The sequence below is a fragment of the Hyla sarda genome, chromosome 7 (genome assembly GCF_029499605.1).
Source record: "Hyla sarda isolate aHylSar1 chromosome 7, aHylSar1.hap1, whole genome shotgun sequence".
NCBI lineage: Eukaryota > Metazoa > Chordata > Amphibia > Anura > Hylidae > Hyla > Hyla sarda.
The window spans coordinates 24,270,360-24,296,090 of NC_079195.1; the positions used below are offsets into that span (position 1 = coordinate 24,270,360).

Below are 25,731 nucleotides of genomic sequence, written 5' to 3' on the forward strand. Positions count from 1 at the left end.
TCAAGGACCATCTTCCTCTTCTAATGTTCCCTGACTCTCAAGGGGTTTATTCCCTTGTCTCATGGATCCTGCCCTTCTTCCATTGTTTCCTTAGTCTTAAGGGTTCTCTTCCCTCATCTCAAGGATCTTGTCCATCTTCTATTGTTCCCTGACTCTCAGGAGGTTTATTCCCTTGTCTCATGGATCATGTCCATCTTCTATTGTTCCCTGACTCTTAAGGGTTCTCTTCCCTCATCTCAAGAATCTTGTCCATCTTCTATTGTTCCCTGACTCTCAAGGGTTTTCTTCCTTCATCTCAAGGATCATGTCCATCTTCCATTGTTCCCCAAATCTCAAGGATTCTGTTACTGCATATGAAGGGTTTTGGTCTTCCTGTCATGGTATTTTGCATCTCAAGGTCATGGTCCTTCTGATATGGTTCTCTGTGTCTTAACAGGTTCTATTCCCACATCTCAAGGATTCTCCCCAATGATGAGCAAATCGACTCAAAATTCATCCCAAATTGTGTAAAAAAAAAAATTTTAATAATTCATAACGCCCAGAACATACACCCTATGCCCGAATGCTTGGACTTTAAAAGCTGTTTTTTTTTCTTTGTAAAAGTACTCACTTTTGCCACCATCGTAGCAGGTTCTCCCTGCCTTTTTTTTTTGCCTATTTACAGGGAATTTAGTGTGATGGATCCTTTGTGAAACTTTTAGATGCTTAGTTGTTTCTACTAGCTTAGTGTACCTATAAAGTCTAAACCTCGACACGCGTAGATACGACTTCTGTTCTTCAACTTTTTAGATGAGTAAGTCATTTTATCCTTTGATCGCAACTGCAGCAGGAGATGCCCTATTGTTTGTTTGCTTCTTGATACCCGTCTACTGTACCTACTGCCCCTATGAATTTCTGTAGATCTATTCTCTACTAATGTTGAATACCATGGCACCATTATCTAGAGAGTCTGCTCCCCAGTAAAACACTCAATGCAGGTCAAATCATATACAAAAAAGTGAACCTGACCCAAGCCTACATACAGAGGCCCCACCAGTCTCTATGGCACCAAGACACCCTGACTTTTTTAGGTATTGGGTTCTCACGTGGTGCTAAAGACTATTCCAATCCCAAGGAATGGAAACTTGGGTCACTTTGAGTTTGGGTATCTCCTTCATGCACTGTGGGGCTGCAGACCTCTTGTCTCTCCTCTGGACTCCTTGCTTTGCACTCTTTTTTTGCTTTTCATAACCCCCTCCTCTACAGTCAGCTCCTGATGTCCTCTATCAGAGTTCTCCACTGTCTTCGCCCTAGGGTGCCTGGTGTGACTACATACTGACCACCTAATTCTTGTGCCGGGAAAAGGTAATAACATAATAGAGTGGAGACCAATACCTACAGCACATGGGAAAAATATAGGTCATGAGGTCACAGCCATAATCTGCGATAATGTACAAACCATTGTTAGTAATTTTTTCACTGGAGGTTACTTTTCACAGTTCCAGACAATAATGCAGATACGACTCTGCACTGAACATCTTACTGAATATAAACTACCTACGTTTTGTATGAGGATAGAATAATGAAGACCAGAGGCTTCGTGGTTTCACCCGTGGTGGTGGAGCCGTGCATTGTGCATATTTTATAAGCTTCTAGTTTTTAATGGATGATCTGGCAGCCGAGCAACAATCAGAAGAGTTTCCTTCTGAACACAACAGGGATCATCGTATTTAATAATAAGTTGACTCTCTCTTTAGGGAAAAAAAAAAAAATTCTCATTGTGGTCCTCAAAACGTTCTATGAAGGATCATGACCTTCTTCTATTGTTCCCTTACTCTCAATGGTTCTCTTCCCAGGTCTCAAAAATCATGCCCGTCCTCCATTGTTCCCAGACTCTCAAGGGTTCTCCTCCGTCGTCTAAAGGATCTTGTCCTTCTTCCATTGTTCCCTGTATCTCACAGGTTCTCTTCCCTCATCTCAAGGATCTTGTCCTTCTTCCATTGTTCCCTGTATCTCACAGGTTCTCTTCCCTCCTTTCAAGGATCATGTCCTTCTTCCGTTGCTCCCTGTATTTCACAGGTTCTCTTCCCTCATCTCAAGGATCATGTCCTTCTTCCATTGTTCCCAGACTCTCAAGGGTTCTCCTCCCTCGTCTAAAGGATCATGATCTTCTTCCACTGTTCTCTGTATCTCACAGGTTCTCTTTCCTTGTATCAAGAATCATGTCCTTCTTCCATTGTTCTCTGTATCTCACAGGTTCTCTTCCCTCCTCTCAAGGATCATGTCCTTCTTCCGTTGTTCCCTGTATCTCACAGGTTCTCTTCCCTCATCTCAAGGATCTTGTCCTTCTTCCATTGTTCCCTGTATCTCACAGTTTCTCTTCCCTCCTCTCAAGGATCATGTCCTTCTTCCATTGTTCCCTGTATCTCACAGGTTCTCTTCCCTCATCTCAAGGATCATGTCCTTCTTCCATTGTTCCCAGACTCTCAAGGGTTCTCCTCCCTCGTCTAAAGGATCATGACCTTCTTCCACTGTTCTCTGTATCTCACAGGTTCTCTTTCCTTGTATCAAGAATCATGTCCTTCTTCCATTGTTCTCTGTATCTCACAGGTTCTCTTCCCTCCTCTCAAGGATCATGTCCTTCTTCCATTGTTCTCTGTATCTCACAGGTTCTCTTCCCTCCTCTCAAGGATCATGTCCTTCTTCCGTTGTTCCCTGTATCTCACAGGTTCTCTTCCCTCATCTCAAGGATCTTGTCCTTCTTCCATTGTTCCCTGTATCTCACAGTTTCTCTTCCCTCCTCTCAAGGATCTTGTCCTTCTTCCATTGTTCCCTGTATCTCACAGTTTCTCTTCCCTCCTCTCAAGGATCATGTCCTTCCTCCGTTGCTCCCTGTATCTCACAGGTTCTCTTCCCTCCTCTCAAGGATCATGTCCTTCTTCCACTGTTCTCTGTATCTCACAGGTTCTCTTTCCTTGTATCAAGAATCATGTCCTTCTTCCATTGTTCTCTGTATCTCACAGGTTCTCTTCCCTCCTCTCAAGGATCATGTCCTTCTTCCATTGTTCTCTGTATCTCACAGGTTCTCTTCCCTCCTCTCAAGGATCTTGTCCTTCTTCCATTGTTCTCTGTATCTCACAGGTTCTCTTCCCTCCTCTCAAGGATCATGTCCTTCTTCCGTTGCTCCCTGTATCTCACAGGTTCTCTTCCCTCATCTCAAGGATCATGTCCTTCTTCCATTGTTCCGGACTGAGGGCCTGTTCTTCTGAAGTCACTTGTTCTCCAGACTTCCGCCGTCAGACAGGAAGTACACAGTTTTGATCCCCAACCTCCAGTTCACCACCATCGTAGTACCTCCTTATAAGTCCTCCCTTGTCTCTTCTGCAGTAAGTTACAGAATTCTGGTCCACAGAGAAGTATTTATTTGTTTCTTTGCATATTTATAGGGAATTTACAGTGTGATAGATTATTTGTGGAAGCTCTGGAGATTAGTCATCAGCTTGGTGTACAGTACAGTACCATTGTTAGCCATATTTGCTTTCATGAAACCATTTTCTTTGTCATCCAATTAAACAGAGACTCCTCCCCATCCCTCTTTCAGACCTCCCTGGCAGCCAATTATTGGGGAAAGCTGATATCCTGAATTAGCGGTAAAGCTTCTTCTAGGGAGAATGCTAAACTGGTGTGTCAAGTCTTAAAGGGGCACTCCGGTGGAAAACATTATTATTATTTTTTTAATCAACTGGTGCCAGAAAGTTAAGCAGGTTTGTAAATTACTTCTATATAAAAATCTTAATCCTTCCAGTACTTATCAACTGCTGTGTACTACAGAGGAAATTGTGTAGTTATTTTCCGTCTGACCATAGCGCTCTCTGCTGACACCTCTGTCCATGTCAGGAACTGTCCAGAGCAGGAGAGGTTTGCTATGGGGATTTTCTCCTGCTCTGGACAGTTTCTGACATGTACAGAGGTGTCAGCAGAGAGCGCTGTGGTCAGACAGAAAATAAATTCAAAAAGAAAAGAACTCCCTGTGGAGCTGATAGGTACTGGAAGGATCAAGAATTTTATATAGAAGTCCATACAATGTCAGGCCATACAATGGCCATACAATGTTCCACTGTAGAGAGTTTGCTCTCTGGTGCCACCTATTGGAGGTAGCATCCCTGCAAGTCAATGCTCAGCCTTTAAGAAAAAAGACTTGAAACCATTGTCTACAGATGGGTAACTCTTCCTTTTGGAGTAAATTCTTGGTTTATAATCCCCAGTCATGTTGCAGGTTTTTTATTTTTTATTTTTATGGCAGGGATGCCATCCCCAATAGTGAGTACACAGAAGGGTGCTGGCTGGCAACTAGAAATAACTTTTTTTTCCCCGCTAATGGGGTAAAGTTTCTCCTTGAGGTGTGAAAGGAATCACAAGGCTGTTTTTATTTTATTTTATGGGATCCTCATTTCATTTTTGACTGGAACAACTATTTTGGGTGAAATCATCCACTAACCTGTTGGAAGACTGCAGGGTTCGGCAGAGCGGGTCCGAATCCAGGGACATCATCACGGGCAGTGACGGAGACCTACATGGAACATAATAGTCATTGCCTCATTGTAAAAGCAAATCTTCATATACAATCCAGAGCAGATTCTTTACATGGCTTTATGTGTCTAGCTTCTGTATTTGGCTCACAAATCCCTCTGTTCTGCTGCTCACTCATTCTCGCATCCACTGCTCAGGAAGGGGAGAGACCGAGGCAAGCACTGAGCCCACCCTCACTCACCATGCATTCTAACTCCCCCCCTGAGTCTGCTGTGCTGTGCTGGGTCTCTTAATCCAATCACATCAGGCTTCTCTGTAACCCCCTCCTCTCTATTTTCATGCTGCAGTCTGATAGGACAGGAGTGAGCACAGAGGAGTGCACCTCCCCCTCTCACTTCCTGGACTTTGTACCAGTCTGTTCTTCAGCTGGGACAAAGATGATGCTGCAGCCAGACAGGATTATGTTGTGGATGGTATAGGGACCCCTAGTGGTCTTTTTTTATAAGACATAATTTCTATAAAAAGGAGATACTTTTTTATGAAGTATATTAGGTAAGTTAATGTTTTGCCAAGATGTAGAACACATAAGTTTTGGGATCTAACAGTGCCCATTTAAACATTGTTTGTATAAATCTTTACATCCTTAATGGCCTTTGTAAGTTATAAATATATAATTGTAGGAGTGATGAGATGTATTCTGCATTAATCTCTAGGACGGCTGCATAAGGAGACCCGAGGGGGATTTTCCATCTGGTTGGAATCTATTGTTCTTTTGATCTATAATTTACAATATGTAGTTGTTATTTTATGCTTGTCCAGTAATAGGAGATCACTCACCGGCTCGTTTCTTTATGGCTGGAAAATTATTTTGGATATTGCTATTTATATATATGTGTCTATTAAAAGTGACTGCTACATTTGTTAACCTTAGTGGAAAGTTATTATCCATCCATAGCACCAGTTTCCATCAGAAGTAAATGTATCATCTAGATATTTATTTATATTTTTAATTTTATTTTACTCCTTATTGCCAGATTTTTTTTATATAAATCAGTTTATAAAAGAGACTGTCTAATCATAGACGATATGTAAAGGGGGCTCTCATATAAAAGGGGTTGTCTAATCATAGACGCCCTATAAAGGGGGCTCTCATATAAGAGGGGTTGTCTAATCATAGACTCTATATAAAGGGGGGCTCTCATATAAAAGGGATTGTCTTATCATAGACGCTATATAAAGGGGAGCTCTCATATAAAAGGGACTGTCAAATAATAGACACCATATAAAGGGGGGCTCTCATATAAAAGGGGTTGTCTAATCATAGATGTCATATAAAGGGGGCTCTCATAAAAGGGGCTGTCTAATCATAGATGCGATATAAAAGGGGGGCTCTCATATAAAAAGGGTTTTCTAATCATAGACTCTATATAAAGGGGGGCTCTCATATAAAAGGGGCTGTCTAATCATAGACACCATATAAAGGGGGGGGGCTCTCATATAAGAGGGACTGTCTAATAATAGACGCCATATTAAGGGGGCTCTCATATAAAAGTGGTTGTCTAATCATAGACGCTATATAAAGGGGGGCTCTCATAAAAGGGACTGTCTAATCATAGACGCCATATAAAGGGGGGCTCTGATATAAAAGGAGATGTCTAATCATAGATGCCATATAAAGGGGGTTCTCATATAAAAAGGGTTGTCTAATCATAGACGCTATATAAAGGGGGGCTCTCATATAAAAGGGACTGTCTAATCATAGATGCCATATAAAGGGGGTTCTCATATAAAAAGGGTTGTCTAATCATAGACGCTATATAAAGGGGGGCTTTCATATAAAAGGGACTGTCTAATCATAGATGCCATATAAAGGAGGCTCTCATAAAAGGGACTGTCTAATCATAGATGCCATATAAAGGGGGTCTATGATATAAAAGGGGTTGTCTAATCATAGATTCCATATAAAGGGGGGCTCTCATATAAAAGGGACTGTCTAATCATAGACGCCATATAAAAGGTGGCTCTCATATAAAACGGACTGTCTAATCATAGATGCCATATAAAGGGGGGCTCTCATATAAAAGGTACTGTCTAATCATAGATGCCATATAAAGGGGGTCTCTGAAATGAAAGGGCTGTTTAATAATTGCTGCCATATAATGGGGAGCTCAGATATAAAAGGGTCTGTTTAATCATAGACACCATATAGAGGGGGCTCTGATATAAATGGGGTTGTCTAATTATAGATGCCATATAAAGGGGGCTCTAATATAAAAGAGACTGTCTAATCATAGATGCCATATAAAGGGGAGCTCATATAAAAGGGAGTGTCTAATCATGGACGCTATATAAAGGGGGCTCTGATATAAAAGGGGCTGTCCAATCATAGACACCATATAAAGGAGGGCTCTAATATAAAAGAGACTGTCTAATCATAGATGCCATATAAAGGGGGGCACTGATAGAAAAAGTTGCCTGTAATGAAACAGCCCTTTCAGGTTATCATTTTTGCCACTCTAAAAAAAAAAAAAAAACTACATCGAGAACTGAAGGGGTTAAACGCTACACCAAGTCATGCGGATCCTACATTTTTTTGTAATCAGCAGGAGACCCAGTTCAACATGTTTAAAGATGTACGGTGGTCTCCAAACTGCGGCCATCCAGATGTTTGCAAAACTACAACTCCCAGCATGCCCGGACAGCCAACGGAGTCACCCTTCTTGGGAAACACTGGACTAGACATTGCGATGAAGTCCTACCTTGTACAAGGTGTCACCATTGGGGCTTGGACAGGATTGGATGACGATATAGCAGTGTAGGAAATGGGAGGTGATGATATCGGGGGAGAAGACGGCGCCATCGTCCTGATAGACCAGGGACACTATGTCGTTCCCGATGTGGCGTTTCCTCTGGAGCTGTAAGATGACGGTACAATGATTTATAGTTAGTTGGGGAGATTTATCAAAATCTGTCCGAAAAAAAGTTGCTGAGTTGCCCATAGCAACCAATCAGATCGCTCCTTCCATTTTTCAGAGGCCTAACGTTGCCGAGTTGCCCATAGCAACCAATAAGATCGCTGCTTTCATTTTTCAGAGGCCTAAAGTTGCTGAGTTGCCCATAGCAACCAATCAGATCGCTGCTTTCATTTTTCAGAGGCCTAAAGTTGCTGAGTTGCCCATAGCAACCAATAAGATCGCTGCTTTCATTTTTCAGAGGCCTAAGGTTGCTGAGTTGCCCATAGCAACCAATCAGATCGCTGCTTTCATTTTTCAGAGGCCTAAAGTTGCTGAGTTGCCATAGCAACCAATCAGATGTCTGCTTTCATTTTTGAAGAGGCCTCTGAGAAATGAAAGAAGCGATCTGATTGGTTGCTATGGGCAACTCAGTAACGGATAAACCTCCCCCATTGGGCAGTTGTATATGGTGGCCAATAGTAATCCACACGGTATGGTGCCCAAAAAACAGCGCTTTACATTGGCCAAATAAAACTTCCATGCAGGTGCCTAAATAATAATGCTATAGAATGTCAGCACCATACACTATACTAACACAATACACAGTGCAAATGTGACACTTAATGCTGCCATGTAGTGCTTAAATAATACCAATATCCGGTGAAGATTAAGATTTATATTGGTTATAGGCCACAGAAACTCTTATAGTGGTTGCTGATCTCCAAAGGTCACATTCAGAGGGGTACGTTTTTAAATCAACTGGTGTCAGAAAATTTAACAGATTTGTAAATTACTTCTATTTAAAAATGTTAATCCTTACAGTACTTATCAGCTGCTGTATACTACAGAGGAAGTTGTGTAGTTCTTTCCAGCCTGACCACAGTGCTCTCTGTTTCCACCTCTGTCCGTGTCAGGTACTGTTCGTAGCAGGAGAGCTTTGCAATGGGGATTTGCAACAGTTCCTGACACGGACAGAGATGGAAGCAGAGAGCACTGTGCTCAGACTGGAAAGAACTACCCTGGACTACCCCTTTAAGGCCGGAAGTAAAGATATAGATATTGCAAAAGAGGCTAGAAAGTCTTCTGGGTCACATGGGGGCTATAGTTGGGCCTAATATGTTTATTATTGTCCTTATAGAATAGTGATCTCTAAACTGTGGACCTCAAGATGAAGAAAAGACATGAGGTTGGGATATGTGGATGGGATATAAGGCAGGGTAAGAGGTCTGGATATGAGGAAAGTACATGAGGTCGAGATAGAAGGCAAGATTTGAGGGGGGATATGAGGATGAGATGTGAGGATGGGATATAGGGTTGGGATATGAGCAGAGGATATAAGGCGGGAAATAGGTTTGGGATATGAGTTGGTATATGAGGGCGGGATATGAGGATGAAATATAAGGCTGGATATAGGGTTGAGATATGAGTTGGTATAATAGGACGGGATATGAGGACGAGATATGAGGTTGGGATATCAGGACAAGATATGAAGTTAGGATATGAGGACGGGATACAACTTACAAGGCGAGATTTAAGGTTTGGGAAATGAGGACAAGATATGAGGTTGGGATATGAGGATGGGATATGAGGACGCGATATAGGGTTGGGATATTAGGAGGGGATATAAGGCTGGATATAGGGTTGGGATATGAGTTGGTATATGAGGACGGGATATGAGGACGAGATATAAGGACAAGATATGAGGACGAGATATGAGGACGAGATATGAGGATGGGATACAAGGCGAGATTTAAGGTCGGGACAGGAGGACAAGATATGAAGTTGGGATATGAGGAAAGGATATAAGGCGGGATATGAGAATGGGATATGAGGACGAGATATGAAGTAGGGATATGAGGAAAGGATATAAGGCGGGATATGAGCACAGGATATGAGGACGAGATATGAGGATGTGATACAAGGCGAGATTTAAGGTCGGGATAGGAGGACAAGATATGAAGTAGGGATATGAGGATGGGATATGAGGACAGGATATAAGGCGGGATATGAGGACGAGATATGAAGTAGGAATATGAGGTCGGGATATAAAAACAGGATATGAAGTTTGTATATGAGGATGAGAAATGAGGACAGGAAATTAGGATAGGATATGAGATACCCTGCAAGTTTTCATTTCCAGGAGGAGTAACAGGGGAATGGCACACTAAACATCTTTGGGATACACAATAAACGATGTTTTATGAGAAATTATTTCATAATCATCATATAAGTATTTAGTAGAACAGACGCGACAGGAATAACAAAAGACGATAATAAAGAAAAAGCTAAATTTCGATTCTTCCAAGGACTATTCACATGATCCATGGGAGAGGTGACTATTATCCTATGAGCCCAGTGTTTCACAACCTGTGTGCCTCCAGCTGTTGCAAAACTACAACACCCATCATGCCCGGACAGCCTTCGGCTGTCCGGGCATGCTGGGAGTTGTAGTTTTGCAACAGCTGGAGGCACACTGGTTGTGGACACACTGCTGTAACAAGTCTCATGTTCAATGGCACACCGACCTGCTGCGCGTCCCCCGCTGTGTAGGGCAGTTTTGTCGACACGTGGAACATGATCTCGTGGCCCCGGAAGGTGGTGTACACCGATTCAGTTCCCGTCTGACCTTGCGTTACATCCAGACCGCCACGAAACCTAAAGTGTCAAGAAAGTAACCATCAGATCGGCCCACAACCCCCCGCTCCCCCCCCCCCCCCAAACTCTCTGTTGGTCAATTCGCACCATATGTAAAAGTGTGATAAACGTTCACAAGGCCCGGCGGCCCCTCGTGCATTATTGATGTCCCTGCATTATTGAAAGCTTTATTATTTCTCACAAAAGCCAAGTCCATTAACAACGCAGACTCTCACAACGCGCCGACGGTTTTCTCACCCTTTGAAATTCTGCAGGTCGATTGTTTCGCCCAAGAAATTGAGAAATTCCGCGAATCCCAAACTCTCCTCTGTGTTACCGAACATCTCGGACTCAGTCACCTGGAAGGCGAGAAGAGATAGATGATGATGATGATGGCATTAAAGGGGTACTCTGCCCCTAGACAACCTTATCCCCTGTCCAAAAGGATAGGGGATAAGATGTCTGATTGCGGGGGTCTTGCCACTGGAGACCCCAGTGATCTCGACTGCGGCACACGGCATTTGTTTAGAGTGTCGGGTGCAGCATCGGAGCGCCGGCGCGCCAGACCTTGTGACATCACGGCCGTGCACCGCTCGCGGCGTCATGGCCACACCCCCTAAATGCATGTCTATGGGAGGGGGCATGACCATCACACCTCCTCTCATAGACTTTCATTTAGAAGGTGTGGCCGTGATGTCACAAGCCTCCGCCCCACATCGCCAGTCATCCGGCACGGAACGAAGTTCGCTCCATGCACCGGATTTCTGGGGTGCCACAGCCGAGATCCCGGGGGTCCCCAGCGGTAGGATCCCTGCGATCAGACATCTTATCCCATATACTTTGGATGGGGGATAATATGTCTAGGGGTGGAGTACCCCTTGAAAGAGGCACTCCGGGGAAACCAAAGGCATCCCATGTCATCCTCAGTTCCATAGATGTAAAAGGAGCCAAGTTGTAATAGCACCCACAACCTGAGGACAGTGGTGGTGCTGTTTTTTTTAGAAGAAATTATCTCTGTTTCTTGATATCCCCTTCCAGTCTTACATGAACAAAGCTTATTCATCATAGAATGAAACATTTTGCAGCTTTTTAATATAATTTGGGTTCCATTTGGTCAATATTTGCATGGTCTCTGCTTGCTGTCAGTGAATGTACTATGTAGAATGGATATTATTTACCGCCCTGATCATATCCTCCTGACCCAGTTGCATGGATTGCTACAATGTATCAGAGCATTTTGTTGAGTTGTAGCCATGTAAACAATTCACTGATGTCCCATTGACTCCCCCCAACCTTGGTCTGGCCTTGTTACCCATCAAAAACCTTAAAGGGGTACTCCGGTGGAAAACTATTTTTTTTTTTTATTTTTTTTTAAATCAACTGGTGCCAGAAAGTTAAACAGATTTGTAAATTACTTCTATTAAAAAATCTTACTCCTTCCAGTACTTATTAGCTGCTGAATACTACAGAGGACATCTTTATCTTTTTGGAACACAGAGCTCTCTGCTGAATCACGAGCACAATGCTCTCTGCTCCACATCTCTGTCCATTTTAGCAACTGTCCAGAGCAGCATATGTTTGCTATGGGGATTTTCTCCTACTCTGGACAGTTCTTAAAATGGACAGAGGTGTCAGCAGGGAGCACTGTGCTCGTGATGTCAGCAGAGAGCTCTGGGTTCCAAAAAATAAAAAATAAAAATTTCCTCTGTAGTATTCAGCAGCTAATAAGTACTGGAACGATTAAGATTTTTTAATAGAAGTAATTTACAAATCTGTTTGTTTATCTTTCTGGCACCAGTTGATTAAAAAAAATTAAAAAAAAAGTTTTCCACCGGAGTACCCCTTTAATTTGCACCCAGAGGCCTAAATTGTAGCTTCTGGGCCCGGATGCAAAATCTGCACTAGGCCCCCATGTGCCAATAATAATACTGGTCTCTAATGGGGCAGATGTGCTTTTAAGGCCACCTTCGGCACCAGGACCCCGATGCGACTGCTACCTCTGCACCCTCTATAGCAGTGGTCTTCAAACTGTGGCCCTCCAGCTGTTGCAAAACTACAACTCCCAGCATGCCCGGACAGCCGTTGGCTGTCCGGGCATGCTGGGAATTGTAGTTTTGCAACATCTGGAGGGCCACAGTTTGAAGACCACTGCTCTATAGCTACGACCCCTGTTCACACCTATACACATTACCCTATCCACAGCAGATATTGATGTAGAATGAATACTAGATATAATCACAGCTCGGCTTATGGGCCTCACCTGCCCTGGTTTCTGGTATATGACACCAAACTTGAAGTTGTTGGTCATAACATGTTCATCAAAGGTCACCAGCAGCTGAGAGGCCTGAGGAGCAAATAATAGGACATGTGTAAAGTGAAAAAAAAGAGAGTTCATCATCTCACCCCTGAATGCCAGTGTCCACGCTCGGATTGGTGTGAACCAACACCAGCAGAAGAAAGGACGGATCCAGCGCAGTAAATAGTACAAACAACTTCTTTATTAAAGCACCAACCGACACAGTATAAAACACAATAAAACAGTAACGCGTTTCAGACAGGTAAACTAGCCTTACTCATACTACTGATGTAGTGATGTACTGATGTGGTATGAGTAAGGCTAGTTTACCTGGCTGAAATGCGTTACTGTTTTATTCTGTGTCGGTTGGTGCTTGATTGTACGAGTTTACTGTGCTGGATCCATCCTTTCTTCTGCAATAGGACATGTATGTAATGTACAATATTCCTTCAGCAATGACTAACACTACTATAATACTGCCCCCTATGTACAAGAATACAACTACTATAACACTGCCCCCTATATACAAGAATATAACTACTATAATACTGCCCCCTATGTACAAGAATACAACTACTATAACACTGCCCCCTATATACAAGAATATAACTACTATAATACTGCCCCCTATGTACAAGAATACAACTACTATAATACTGCTCCTATATACAAGAATATAACTACTATAATACTGCCCCCTATGTATAAGAATATAACTACTATAATACTGCTCCTATATACAAGAATATAACTACTATAATACTGCTCCTATATACAAGAATATAACTACTATAATAGTGCTCCTATATACAAGAATATAACTACTATAGTACTGCCTCCTATATACAAGAATATAACTACTATAATACTGCTCCTATGTACAATATTATAACTACTATAATACTGTCTCCTATATACAAGAATATAACTACTATGATACTGCTCCTATATACAAGACTATAACTACTATAATACTGCTCCTATATACAAGAATATAACTACTATAATACTGCCCCATATGTACAAGAATATAACTACTATAATACTGCTCCTATATACAAGAATATAACTACTATAATACTGCCCCATATGTACAAGAATATAACTACTATAATACTGCTCCTATATACAAGAATATAACTACTATAATTGTAATAGAGAGAAGAGCACCAGGCACTGTCTACTCGACTGTGAGTCAAATTATCCTGTCCGGACTATCCGGGGTGTGTGACCTGCTGCACTAGGTGCTAAGGGGAGCGTCTACGTCTATAAAGGACAAAGTCTTTCATACAATGGCAAGTAGAAATGAAGGTAGACGGACGACTCACCCAGGTAGCAAAAATATCTTCTTTATTCAAGGCTTGCATCTTAAAATAACAGCAGGTTCAGGGGGGTCTGTCAGCAGGAACGCAGGGCTGTGGAGTGCAACGACCGTATCGCTTCGGACTGAAGCTTCTTCCGGCCTCCAACCTGTTGGAGGCCGGAAGAAGCTTCAGTCCGAAGCGATACGGTCGTTGCACTCCACAGCCCTGCGTTCCTGCTGACAGACCCCCCTGAACCTGCTGTTATTTTAAGCTGCAAGCCTTGAATAAAGAAGATATTTTTGCTACCTGGGTGAGTCGTCCGTCTACCTTCATTTCTACTTGCCATTGTATAACTACTATAATATTTCCCCCTATGGAGAGGGGTTTTCTTATACGTTAGTGACAAGCTGTATTTAGAACATGTGCTGATTTAGGTTACACCAAAAACCTGGACTGGCCAGGAAGGGACTGAAAGGCCCCACTACTGAACCTGTCAGTCATTCTATAAAAATCCTGGCCTGAAAAGAGACTTTACCAGAGGTTCCTTAGCAGCTATAGGCGGCTAGAGATTTCACACCATGCTGGATTTGACTTTACAGATGGTACATGACCTTCAGACATGCTCTGTTATAATATAACAATATATTGGTTATCAAGACTATAAAGGAAGATCCATACATAAAATTCTCACCTTCATGTGTAGGACGGGGAAGAACCTTTCCACTGACAACTCTTCACATAAGGCCTATGAGAAAAACAACAAGAGGACATGGGTGTAAGGGGGATATCCGGCCCTGGGGGCATAGTGGTAATAAGTATTGTGCAGAAATTATCAGGGGGTAGGGGGGGGAATAGCAATGATTAAAGGGATACATAGCTCTTAGGGACCCCATGGCAGGTGCCCCAGACACCATAACATAATACTTTGTAATTGTAGCTGGTTCCTGGGGCTCCTGTCATTGGCACTCTATTAACCCCTAGAGGACACAGGAAATACATGCATACCCGGCACCCCCTATGGGACTTTGAAGCAGAGGTCCAGCATTAAAGGGGCTAGAGGATAAGATGTCTGATCTTGGTGGTCCCACTGCTTGGGGCCCCTGGGATCCCCCTAGCACCCTGCATTCTAAACAAACGCCGGGCTCCTGCGGCAGTGGTTGTGATGTCACAGCCACACCCCCTTGTGACATCACACCATGCCCCTTCATTCATGTCTATGGGAGGGGGCGTGTTGTCTGACACGCCCCCTCCCATAGACTTGAATAGAGGGTGTGTGGCCATGACGTCACGATCACATCCTCCGGGTCTGAGCAAAATGTTCAGTACGCTGGAGCACCGGAGTACCCCTTTAGATATTAAAATCAAAGTTGATTGTGTGGTGGCCAAGTACGAGAGATGTTACCCCGTACCCTTGCTGCCCTGTCAGGCAGCCTCTATTCTGTGTCCCCTGGGCCTCCTTGTACATGTTTCCCCCCTGTACATATGTTTTGCTGTGTATTGTGATCTATAATGTGTTGTTACTTTAAGAAATGCACCATGTGATTGTTACCCTGGAGGTATCAGTGACCAGGTGATCCCAGGGGTGACCTATGGACTCCTTGCTAGTCTCCCCCATATAAGCCCTGGGTGGTGCTAGCTCACTCTCTTAGTTCCTGAGTCTTTGCTGAGGTCAAGTCGAGTCCTAGTGTGTGTCCAGAGTCTTTGGAGGCCTCAAGTCCAGCCTGCAGCCACAGTCAATTCCAACTAATCTATAGTCATAGGTTTGTCAGTCATCAGTCAAGTCAAGTCAGTCCCTGTCGGCAGCTGTCCAGTCCTACTACAAGTCCCAGCAAGCCCTTAAGGTCTCTGAGTCACTGGTCACCTCCTTGAGCCCTGGCTGAACTGTATAGACTACCATCTGTCTACCCTCAGTAAAGCTACCGTTGTCCGTAACTTGGTGTCAGAGTCATTATTGCCCTTGTGCCTAGCCCAGGATTCAGCGGTATACCTTCAGGTGGTATCGAGGATAAACCACGGCCTGGCGTCACGAACACAAGGGGTTAATGCCATCTACCCCTAGGGTAATTCCATCTGCCCTGCATCACAACCAGTTACCACACTTGTGGCATCTAAAAGTGTAAAGTTCATCTGCAGATTAGCTTAGGGGGCTGATCGGGACTTCCGCTGGGCAATCGCAGGGTCCCGATCAGCTAAGATGGCAGGCAGAGGTCTGCAACTTATCTCTGTGCTGCTGTGGGATCCTCTGCCTGTACAGGATTTCTTAACCAGGCTGTACAAGCATAGCGCCGATAACACTGATCAATGATATTCTATTGTAATGGATGTATATATGTGTGTATGTGTATATATTTATAGAAAAAAATGCAACAGCACTCAAAGAAAAAATATATTCAATATTGTGGGTGAAGGCTACTCAAAAAAAACCAATTCCTCCAAGTCCATAAAATAATGAAAACCAGTGCAGCACTCCATAAAATGAAGAACGTGTTCCATCCAAAAAATATTAAATAAAAAAACAAAAAATTTTTTAAAAAAGCTGCTTTTTTCTATTTTTTTTTGATGGAATACATTTTTCACTTTCTTCAATTTATAGAGTGCTGCACTGGTTTTCATTATATATATGCGCTTGTGTATATGTAAAATGTTAATTTAGGAGCCCCCGCATGCTATTGTGCTCCTCCCTGTCTGGCCCCCACCATCGAACAGAGGAAATTGCTGGCTAGCATGCAAGAGGACTTGAGGCCTGCTGAAGTGTAACAAAGAACTATACCTTATATGGTATGCATATGGTATGTCAAGACAAAGAACATCCCCCTACTGAGGGTGGGGACTTATGTTAATTACAAAGGTGATATAAGGTTGAACGGTTTGAAATAAAGCTCAGAAGAGCACACAGAACTTTGAAGTATTTGAAACTGACATGGCTCTGTTTGATTTACTTTGGTATACTTCGGTATAGGGAATTCTGTATACCGATTTGGCCGGGCGTAAGATAGTTACAAGGTCACTGATAAAATCCATATCAGATTTGGCGCCCAACGTGGGCCACTGGATTTAGGCCTCATGTGCTAGTCGCAATACACAGAGCGGACAGATTGGACAAAGGTTGGACGCAGACGGAATTTAATCAACTCCAGGCATACGGTAGGACATTCTTTTACGTAGCCAAAGTACCCCTGTCTCCCCCTTTGTTTTGTCTTGCTGCTCTAGTCGACTTGCTCGTGACCTACCAGAGGCAGGTAAATTCTCGCCCAGTGTCATGAACCTTGTACCTGTCATAAAGTAACTATCTACTGCCCGAGTGTGTATGAAATGTGAGTGAGCGAGTGAGTACGCAGGATCCTGGCGGGAGGGACTGGGTCATAATCGGGGAATTAATTTCAAAGTAAATTGTAGTAGGTAGCCATTTGCGTGTCTAGGATGAGTAGACATGGCATGGCTAGGACAAGGTGTTTACAGAGTCTGTCATAAGTAGGCGGCAGGTCTAGAACAGAGTGGCGCAGGACGCCAGTTATGCTGTTATAAGTAGACGCTGGAGTTGAGCCTAGGACATGGTGTATACACAGGACTTTCCGCAATATTCCTGGGACCTGTCCCATTGCAACTGATGGTATATGTGGTATATGTGCCATGTCATGTCTTCATGTGTCCATGGATTGTTGTTAAATTAGCTAATTCAGATGAAGAGAGGGAGTAGATCTTCCCTTTCTATTACTAGACCTAGTTAAAAAGAACTTCATTTGAATGTATTAGTGTTGTAACAATATCTCCTAAAGTACAGGAGGGGTTGAGAGGGTTTTAGTTGTGCAACAGCTGGAGGCCCATGAATAGGTCCCACAAGGAAGAGCAGGAGGAAGGGGGGCTGTGGGCTCTAGATGTAGACAGGGAGAAGTAGGGGGTCATGGATCTGCAGTTTTAACCTGACCTCACAGAGTTGCTGACAGGAAAGGGGAGGGGAACTGCAGGGGGCAACCATCAGCCCTAGAGAGTCAGCAGAAATACTAAGGGAAGAAAGTATGAGTGTGCAAAGATGGGAAACTTATGAAAGCTGGAGAATCTGAAAAAGTGTGTAGATATAAAGGGATGAATAGAAGGTATGATGGTAGTTGTAGTACCCTCAGAAATTTCAAAACTGTGTCTGTGTTGTAAACTAAGTTGTTGAGCAGGATTGCCCAATTATCTCCCAAAGAATGTTCCATAGTGGTATTGGATATAGTAGCTTGAGTAGACAAATAACAGTATACATTGTTGTTGATGGAAAGCATGTGATGAGTTAGTCCAAAAGTTAAAGATATATACAAGTGATGAGAGAAGTAGAAGAGGAACAGATGTTGTTAGCAGCTGAATAGGTGTGAGAAATGTACTATGGAATGTCTAAGGCAGTTGAAAGTTTGAAATATACTGATGGTTGATGGACAAAAGTATTCATACATAGTGGTGTTACATGCAGTCATATAAAGCAATGTGATTCTTGAGAGCAAATTATGATTTGATTTATTTATATTGTAGTCATCAGAATGGGTATAGATAGGTCAAAGTTGTTGTTGGCTGAAAGTATGATGAAAATATTTAGGTAATGAAATTAACACCGATGTACATTTTTATAAACTATTGATAAGATAGTGAGAAATATCATATATTCAATGAAGAGAGCCTTTGTTTTAGGGTGTGAGATACCATGAATGGAAAATGGAGATTGAGTGAGGGAAAAAGGAATGTTAGGGGGGAAGGGAATGTGAAAATAGAACTGTCTATATAATGCTATCATTATGAAGCTAAGAATCCCTTATGGAGTGATATTTGTTACAGCTGTGGCGCACATCAACTGCATCCTAAAATCACAACCCCAGATAATGTTAAGATTTTACCTTTAATCATCCCATGTTCTCTCTTTTTCTGGAGATAGCCATGAGGCTGCTCCTAGTCTCTGCCCCACGCTGTACCTGGAAGTGGCAGCCATGTTACCACTCCTGGAAGTGAAGTATTCCCACTTCCACCCCCAACAGCCATTTAGGCTCACCCAGTTATTCCCACCTCCACCCCCGGCTGCCATCTTAGCACACCCAGTATAGTGAAGTATGTATGATGTAGATTAATGAACTAGGAATACTTGGAGTATGGCCAGTGAATGTTTACTGGTGAAGCTGTTTATGTAAGTGTTTATGTTGTAATGGATCCTTTTTTTAAATAGGTAAAAAACAAAAAGAAAATCCACGTGGTATTAATTGAACCTATTTGATGATATTCTATTAATTTCTTAATATGTTTTGTTTTACAGTTGAACAGGATGGATTTGGCCAAGCAAAATAAAATAAGATATAAAATAGATTTAAAAAAGTGATCACTATTTAATTAATGAATGTTACCTTAAGCATTTAAAATCAGCTAATGGTTTATTGATTATAAATAATTCACATTAAAGGTGATTTTTCCCAATTTTTGAAAGAGCTCTGTATATTTTTGATTCTTTTACATTTTTGGTGAGAATGTGGGCCCTGTGTGTTGTACGTTGAGTATTTGTAAATGTCGGTATTGTTACATTTTCCATGTGTCTTGTATGTCTCTTGAGGTAAAGTAACACAGAAATCCAGTCAGATACTAGACGTTCAAGTGTTGTTGAAAACTGAACAAACCTGAGGAAGAACAAAAAAAACAGACTCAAAGGGGCAGTGAGCAGTGACGTAGAGGAGTGGGAGGAGAAAGGCGGGGCTTATAGGAAGATTGACAGCCTTAGTCTACTGAAACACAGTGATATTAAATTGAAGAAACTACTGTTTAAACTTGAGTGTGTTTATAGTACCTGCATACACAATGTGATATGCCTATACATTCTTCATTGTATTTATTTGAATTACATACATTTTGAGTGGATAACTTTATGATAATTTAGTGTAACATGAAGATGCTGATTGTCTTAAACTTTTAAGGTTAAAAATTCAAGAGCCATGATAGGATATCAGAGAATCCATGGTTGATGCTGAGTTATAAAGGTAAGCTTGTTCCAAGTAATGTTAAGATTTAATACATAAGACAGGATATATGGTGACCACACACAGAATGAAGTTCTACTGCAATAAACCACTCGATCTGAGCTGGTGGTTCAGAAAAGTAGAGTTGATATTTACTGAGATGTGTAAGGTATCTGAAGTTAAAGGGGTATTCCAGGCAAAACCTTTTTTTATACATATCAACTGGCTCCGGAAATTTAAACAGATTTGAAATTACTTCTATTAAAAAAATTTAATCCTTCCAATAGTTATTAGCTTCTGAAGTTTTCTGTCTAACTGCTTAATGATGATGTCACGTCCCGGGAGCTGTGCATAATGGGAGAATATCCCCATAGGAACTGCACAGCTCCCGTGATGTGAGTCATCAGAGAGCAGTTAGACTGAAAACAACAACTCAACTTCAGAAGCTAATAACTATTGCAAGGATTAAGATTTTTTAATAGAAGTAATTTACAAATCTGTTTAACTTTCCGGAGACAGTTGATATATAAAAAAAAGTTTTGGCCTGGAATACCCCTTTAAGACATAATGAGTACGGGTACACTTTTATTACCGCCCACAAAGTATGGGCCTATTGGAGTGAAGGTTTTCTTGAATCCTTGGGCAAACCAATCAAAATGTAGAATCTGTAGTTTGTAATTCAAGTGTTCAAAGTCCTAGAGCTGCCAGAGAAGGTGGCCATCGTAAATGTCACACCCTCATGAAGGAAACAAACCTCAGAAGCCAAGGGGACTGGATGGTGGAGAAGGCTGCCGAGGCTGCAGTGCTCCTGTCCTCCCACAGTTATGGTAGAGTGTACAGGTGGATGGGGAAGTGTGAATCAGTCTGGTTAGGTCTCTTGTAGGAACCAGCAATGTATGCTGAGAGAGACCAATGGAAGAAGAAAGCGGTGGTACAGGGCAAAGACGGCATCTGGAGAGTTGATAAGAAACTGTGTGTGCCAGCAGTCTTGTACCCTATGGTAACATATATGACCCCATACACTAAGCAGAAGGGAGCTATATGTATAGTAATGTCCGTACATTGGGTTGCCTCAGGATTCAACAATGCAGAAAGAAGGTTTGTACAGACTTCATTATTTACATCTAAAACCAAAAAGGTACCTGACCAAAACGCTCCATAATCATCTTACCTGTTTCAGACTATGAGTAGACTTCATCTAACTGCCTAAGGTGGGTCAATATAAGTATGCCCTTGTCTGACTGTACTGATCCCTAACCGTAGATACAGTAAAGAATACAATTAAGAACCTTTTATAAAATTGTGCCTAGTTTAGATTCTGTAAATGTCACTGATTACCTTAAAACCTATGAGTGTGTGTCAGGAAATAAGTGAGAAAAGAGACGCTTAATTATGATGACCCCGTATAGATGTATCTAAGATATATTCTCTGATAACTGTTAAATCTAGGTCTGTACATAACCACGGTTGTTCCAAAGGGAAAGATTATCACAATGGATTGTTAGGATGTGATGTTGTATGAGGAGAATCAGTGGATGAATGAACATGTACAAATAGCAGGATGAAGTAAGCATTTTAGTGGGTGATAATGTTATAAATAAAAGGAATACTTGGTGTAAGATTATAGAAAGGATACGCCTAGCTAGTGGGGTGAGTAAATGGTAACTATCATAAAGTATGGGATACTTGGGGATATGAAGCTTAGAATCCGATTAGAAGGGAATTGAACTAGAGAATACACATTAGTCAACACGTCTGCCCATACACATTTCTATTACTGAACCTACAAAGGAACCCAAACCACACTCTAGAAGTAAATGTGCAGCCCCTGCTGGGAGCCTTGACCCCCATGTGTATATTGATGTTATAGGAGTCCCAAGGGGGTCCCAGATGAGTTTAAAGCTATAGGTCAAGTAAAAGCCGGAGTTGAGTCAATAATATCCCAGATTTCCACGAGTAAAATTAATTATATCTATTATAACCAATATAGATTCATACATTTATTATTAAATGCTCTTAAAGGTCAGGCCGAACAACTAAGGGCCACATCCGCTATTACATTCCAAAATGGTATAGCATTAGATAGGATGTATGGTGAAAGAGGAAAAAGAGGGGTATGTAAAATGTTTGGGGAGACCTGTTGCACATATACATTTCAGCCAATACAGGACTGGTAAAATAACCATACTTATAATTCTGATAATCTTGCTTTGTTGTGTGCTGTGTTTTGCCTTGCCTAAAGAAGATGTGTGAGATGACCGTTGAGAATACCATGCCAGTGGTGACGAATGTGGACTTTGAAATTACAGATGAAGCCTATACACCATTACAGAGCTTCAATGCCATCTATAACACCAGTGAACCATAGGGATAGCATTTGACTCCATATGTGGAAATTAGGGAAAGGTAAAATGATCATTTTAGGGGGGATTGTAATGGATGTATATATGTGAATATATATATGTGTGTATGTGTATATGTAAAATGTTAATTTAGGCACCTCCATCCCCCGCATGCTATTTTGCTCCTTCCTGTCTGGCCCCCACCATCGAACAGAGGAAATTGTTGGCTAGCACGCAAGAGGACTTGAGGCCCGCTGAAGTGTAACAAAGAACTATACCTTATATGGTATGCATATGGTTTGTCAAGACTAAGAACGTCCCCCTAGTGAGGGTGGGAACTTATGTTAATTACAAAGGTGATATAAGGTTGAACGGTTTGAAATAAAGCTCAGAAGAGTATGCAGAACTTTGAAGTATTTGACACTGACATGGCTCCGTTTGATTTACTTTGCTATACTTCGGTATAGGGAATTCTGTATACGGATCTGGCCGGGAGTAAGATAGTTACAAGGTCACTGATAAAATCCATATCACTATGGCACAGTGTTTAGTGTTTGCAATCTAAATATTCCATGTAATAGTCTCCTATGGAAACTAAAAAATGGTGAATAAAATATTAAAAAAGGTTAATAAATGTGAATAAGCCCCATTCCTAATAAAAGTTTCAATCACCCCTATTTCCCATTTTTGAAATAAAAAAATGTAAACAATTTTTTTTTTATACATGTATGTAATATTGTTGCGTGCGTAAATGTCTGATCTATTAAAATACAATGTTAAAACAAGGGCGTTCATGCAACGTCACGTGCCCTCCCATAGACTTGCATTGAGGAGGCATGGTGTAGCGTAACGTTATGAAGGGCGTGGCTGTGATGTCACTACTCTCGCCGCCCACTCCATGCTCGTGCAGCGGAGTACCCCTTTAAGACAATGCAACATAAAAAAAGAGCTTTCATATGGCTGAAAAACATTGCCTCACCTGCGCCATCTGTCCTGCAGTTGGGAACTGACTGAAGCTGGATAGACTAAGGAGCTGATGTTTGGTGCCAGACTTGGTTCTAAGGTGAGAAATTAGATACAATTGTCACCAATAGATTTATAGGTAATGTACACACTTATATAGCAATCTTTGAACATATAACAGTATAACTGGTATATTGACTACTATATATTGAACCATAGAGATAGCAGCAGCAGTATACAGATGGAGCTGGAGGGGAAGTGTATAACTACTATATATATCCTGATTCCATGGAGAAAACAGCAGCAGTATACAGATAGAGCTAGATGGAATGTGTATACCTACTATATAGCCTCATCCTATAGAGAAAGCAGCAGCAGCAGTATACAGATAACGCTGAAGAGGTGGGTTCTGGAAACTGCTAGGAGAATCTAGATGATGTCATCCTGTAGTTCACAGGAAGTCAGCTGACCCAGAACTGACCACTTCCTCTAGCACATTAAGCACTGTGATTTTCTGTGGGTCAGACTGGTGATCACATGACTCCCAGTAATGAAACACATGGATGCAGCTGTGCTCAGTGAAACATATGGCGCTGTAGGACTAGTGATGGTGGAGTGTGCATAATTAGGGGGAAAAAAAGAGCACTTCTTTGATAACGTCGAAGTCTTAACGTCATGAAAGCAGTGTGAACAAAGCCTAAATAAACCTGCTCTCTGGTCTGAGACTCTTACCTCAGTATTAGTCGTAGCCTCTCAGTTTTCTGTTCCAGCTTTGCAGACAGAATAACAGCCCCAAGATGTGGATCCTGTGCACAGAAGTTGTAGTGCTCCTGGAGATAAGGTAAAAATAAAGATATGCTCACTTTCAGGAATCCAAATTGGGATTTAGGGACAAAAAAAAAAATGGAAAGAGGCTACTGAAGGAACTTCTGGAAAAACTGATATTGATAGGGGTAATACAGGAATTCAGGGGTGAAGCATGACATGGGGGGGGATTCAAACATACTCCATCCCTGCAGGGTGTTCCTTTATGTTTTCACTAAAGAAATACAGTCATTCCCTTATATACTTTTAGATCAGTTTTTGAAACTTTTTTTTTTAAAGCTGCAATAATTCCTGCCTAGCAATGCGAAAGAGACTCAGATCCCACAAAAAAAAATAAAAATGTTTACTCAGTACCTAATCCATGTTGCCTCAGTCACCTATATTTATTATAAAAATTCCTTTTCATTAGCTCACAGTGTTAGAAATACTCTCAAGGGAAGGGAGCATGTCCCTCCCTTGTAGTGGGAGGTGATTGGTTTGTGATGGAAAGGGGCGTGTCCCTTCTTGCGGTGGTGGGAGGTGATTGGTGCGTCTTTTCATGCAGCCCTGTTCACAAGTCATTTCTTGTCCATGACTCACGGATAAGCCTGATGTTGCCACCGGACTGGTTAGTTTCCCAGTAGATATGGAGACCCCTAGTGGTGGGATTTTCAGGAGCCGTTTTCTTTATTACATATTCAAGATTATTTAAACAACCCTATTACAAACGGTCTTTATTCTCATCTGTAACAGCATTTTAAAAGTTTTTGGATCTGACAGTGCCCATTTAAGTGGAACATGTAGCTTATAGTAACTAGCTACACCCCAAGCTCAACTTTAAATTGGTAGAATCGCATCCTAAAATCTGAAAAAATTGGGGAAAATGACCTTTGTGACAGCCTTCGTATACAGAAACTGGTATTAAAAATGTAACTGGGTTCTCCAAAATGTAACATTGATAGTAGATACTAAGTAACCCTTCAATGGTGGTCCGACTAGTAGAATATCAATCCATCACAGGTTCCATCACACACTAGGCCAATTACTGTTATATGGACACAATAATTTCTAGTAAACCAGATATAGTACATAGCTCTTCATAGTGGTGGCCTCAGTCTATGACCAGAGCCCCATGATTTGGTGAAAGTCCCATTGGTCAAACTCTCACCAATGATGTCACCCATGTGAATTCTCAAAAACATCCTAATTCTACTGGTAGCTCATCAGATGACACCTTTAGATACCTTTCCCAAGAAGTGCTTCCTGTAGAAACGTGCTGTAGGGTCAGATTGGAGGATGCGTAATCTGTCATAAGGGGCTGGAGGATCCGATTCAGGGGAGGGCAGAGAATGGTTGGTGCCCTCTATCCAGTACCCACCTTGCGGGGGCACAATTAAGAGTGGCAATGGGTAACCTCTTCTCATCACCTATGAGAAAAGTCGAAGATAAGTAATATGAGATAGTCAAGAATACAGAAGAATAGATCGGGAGCTGCCGGTCAGTAGAAGGAGAGGTGGAGTGAATGATTTCGGAGAACTTACTTCTTGTATTCCAGGATGTATTTTCTCCTCTCTCCTCTATGGAGATATAAATATATCAGGTCACTTATTAGTTGTCAGCAACTGGTGTTACCCTTGAGAAGCCATCATCCTGACCAAACATTTATGATAACTTTTATTCTTTCTCAATTTTTGACTTGGTGGCGGTTACTGGTTGGCCCTTCTGGGCCATCATCCCAGATCAGACCCAACCGTGACTTTTCTAAATGATTCATGTCAAGCCATTGAGAAGACCATTTCAAGCCAGATCATTGATGTGTGACTATAATGGACCAGTTGTACTTGGGCACCACAGCTTTTTTTGTTCTGCTGATGCTGAGTGGGGTCCCAGGAGACAGAATTCTACTCATCAAACAACGATCAATGAACATTTTAATTCTTCTGATCAATAAGGGTC

At 41.9% G+C, this 25,731-nt stretch overlaps 1 protein-coding gene across 5 annotated transcripts in view; it reads right to left on the minus strand.

Annotated features, from left to right (window-relative positions):
• The window catches only part of LOC130281964 (rap1 GTPase-activating protein 1-like), a 147,459-nt gene that overhangs the window by 13,812 nt on the left and 107,916 nt on the right, over positions 1-25,731 (minus strand). For all 5 annotated transcript variants that reach the window (XM_056529765.1, XM_056529764.1, XM_056529766.1 and 2 more), the window contains 10 exons: positions 25,317-25,352; positions 25,020-25,202; positions 23,704-23,801; positions 22,988-23,066; positions 14,389-14,442; positions 12,358-12,441; positions 10,356-10,456; positions 9,989-10,118; positions 7,269-7,424; positions 4,478-4,549 (listed from right to left, as the gene is read on the minus strand). In XM_056529765.1, coding sequence (XP_056385740.1) covers positions 4,478-4,549; positions 7,269-7,424; positions 9,989-10,118; positions 10,356-10,456; positions 12,358-12,441; positions 14,389-14,442; positions 22,988-23,066; positions 23,704-23,801; positions 25,020-25,202; positions 25,317-25,352 — 993 coding nt within the window. The remainder of the gene's footprint in view (positions 1-4,477; positions 4,550-7,268; positions 7,425-9,988; positions 10,119-10,355; positions 10,457-12,357; positions 12,442-14,388; positions 14,443-22,987; positions 23,067-23,703; positions 23,802-25,019; positions 25,203-25,316; positions 25,353-25,731) is intronic.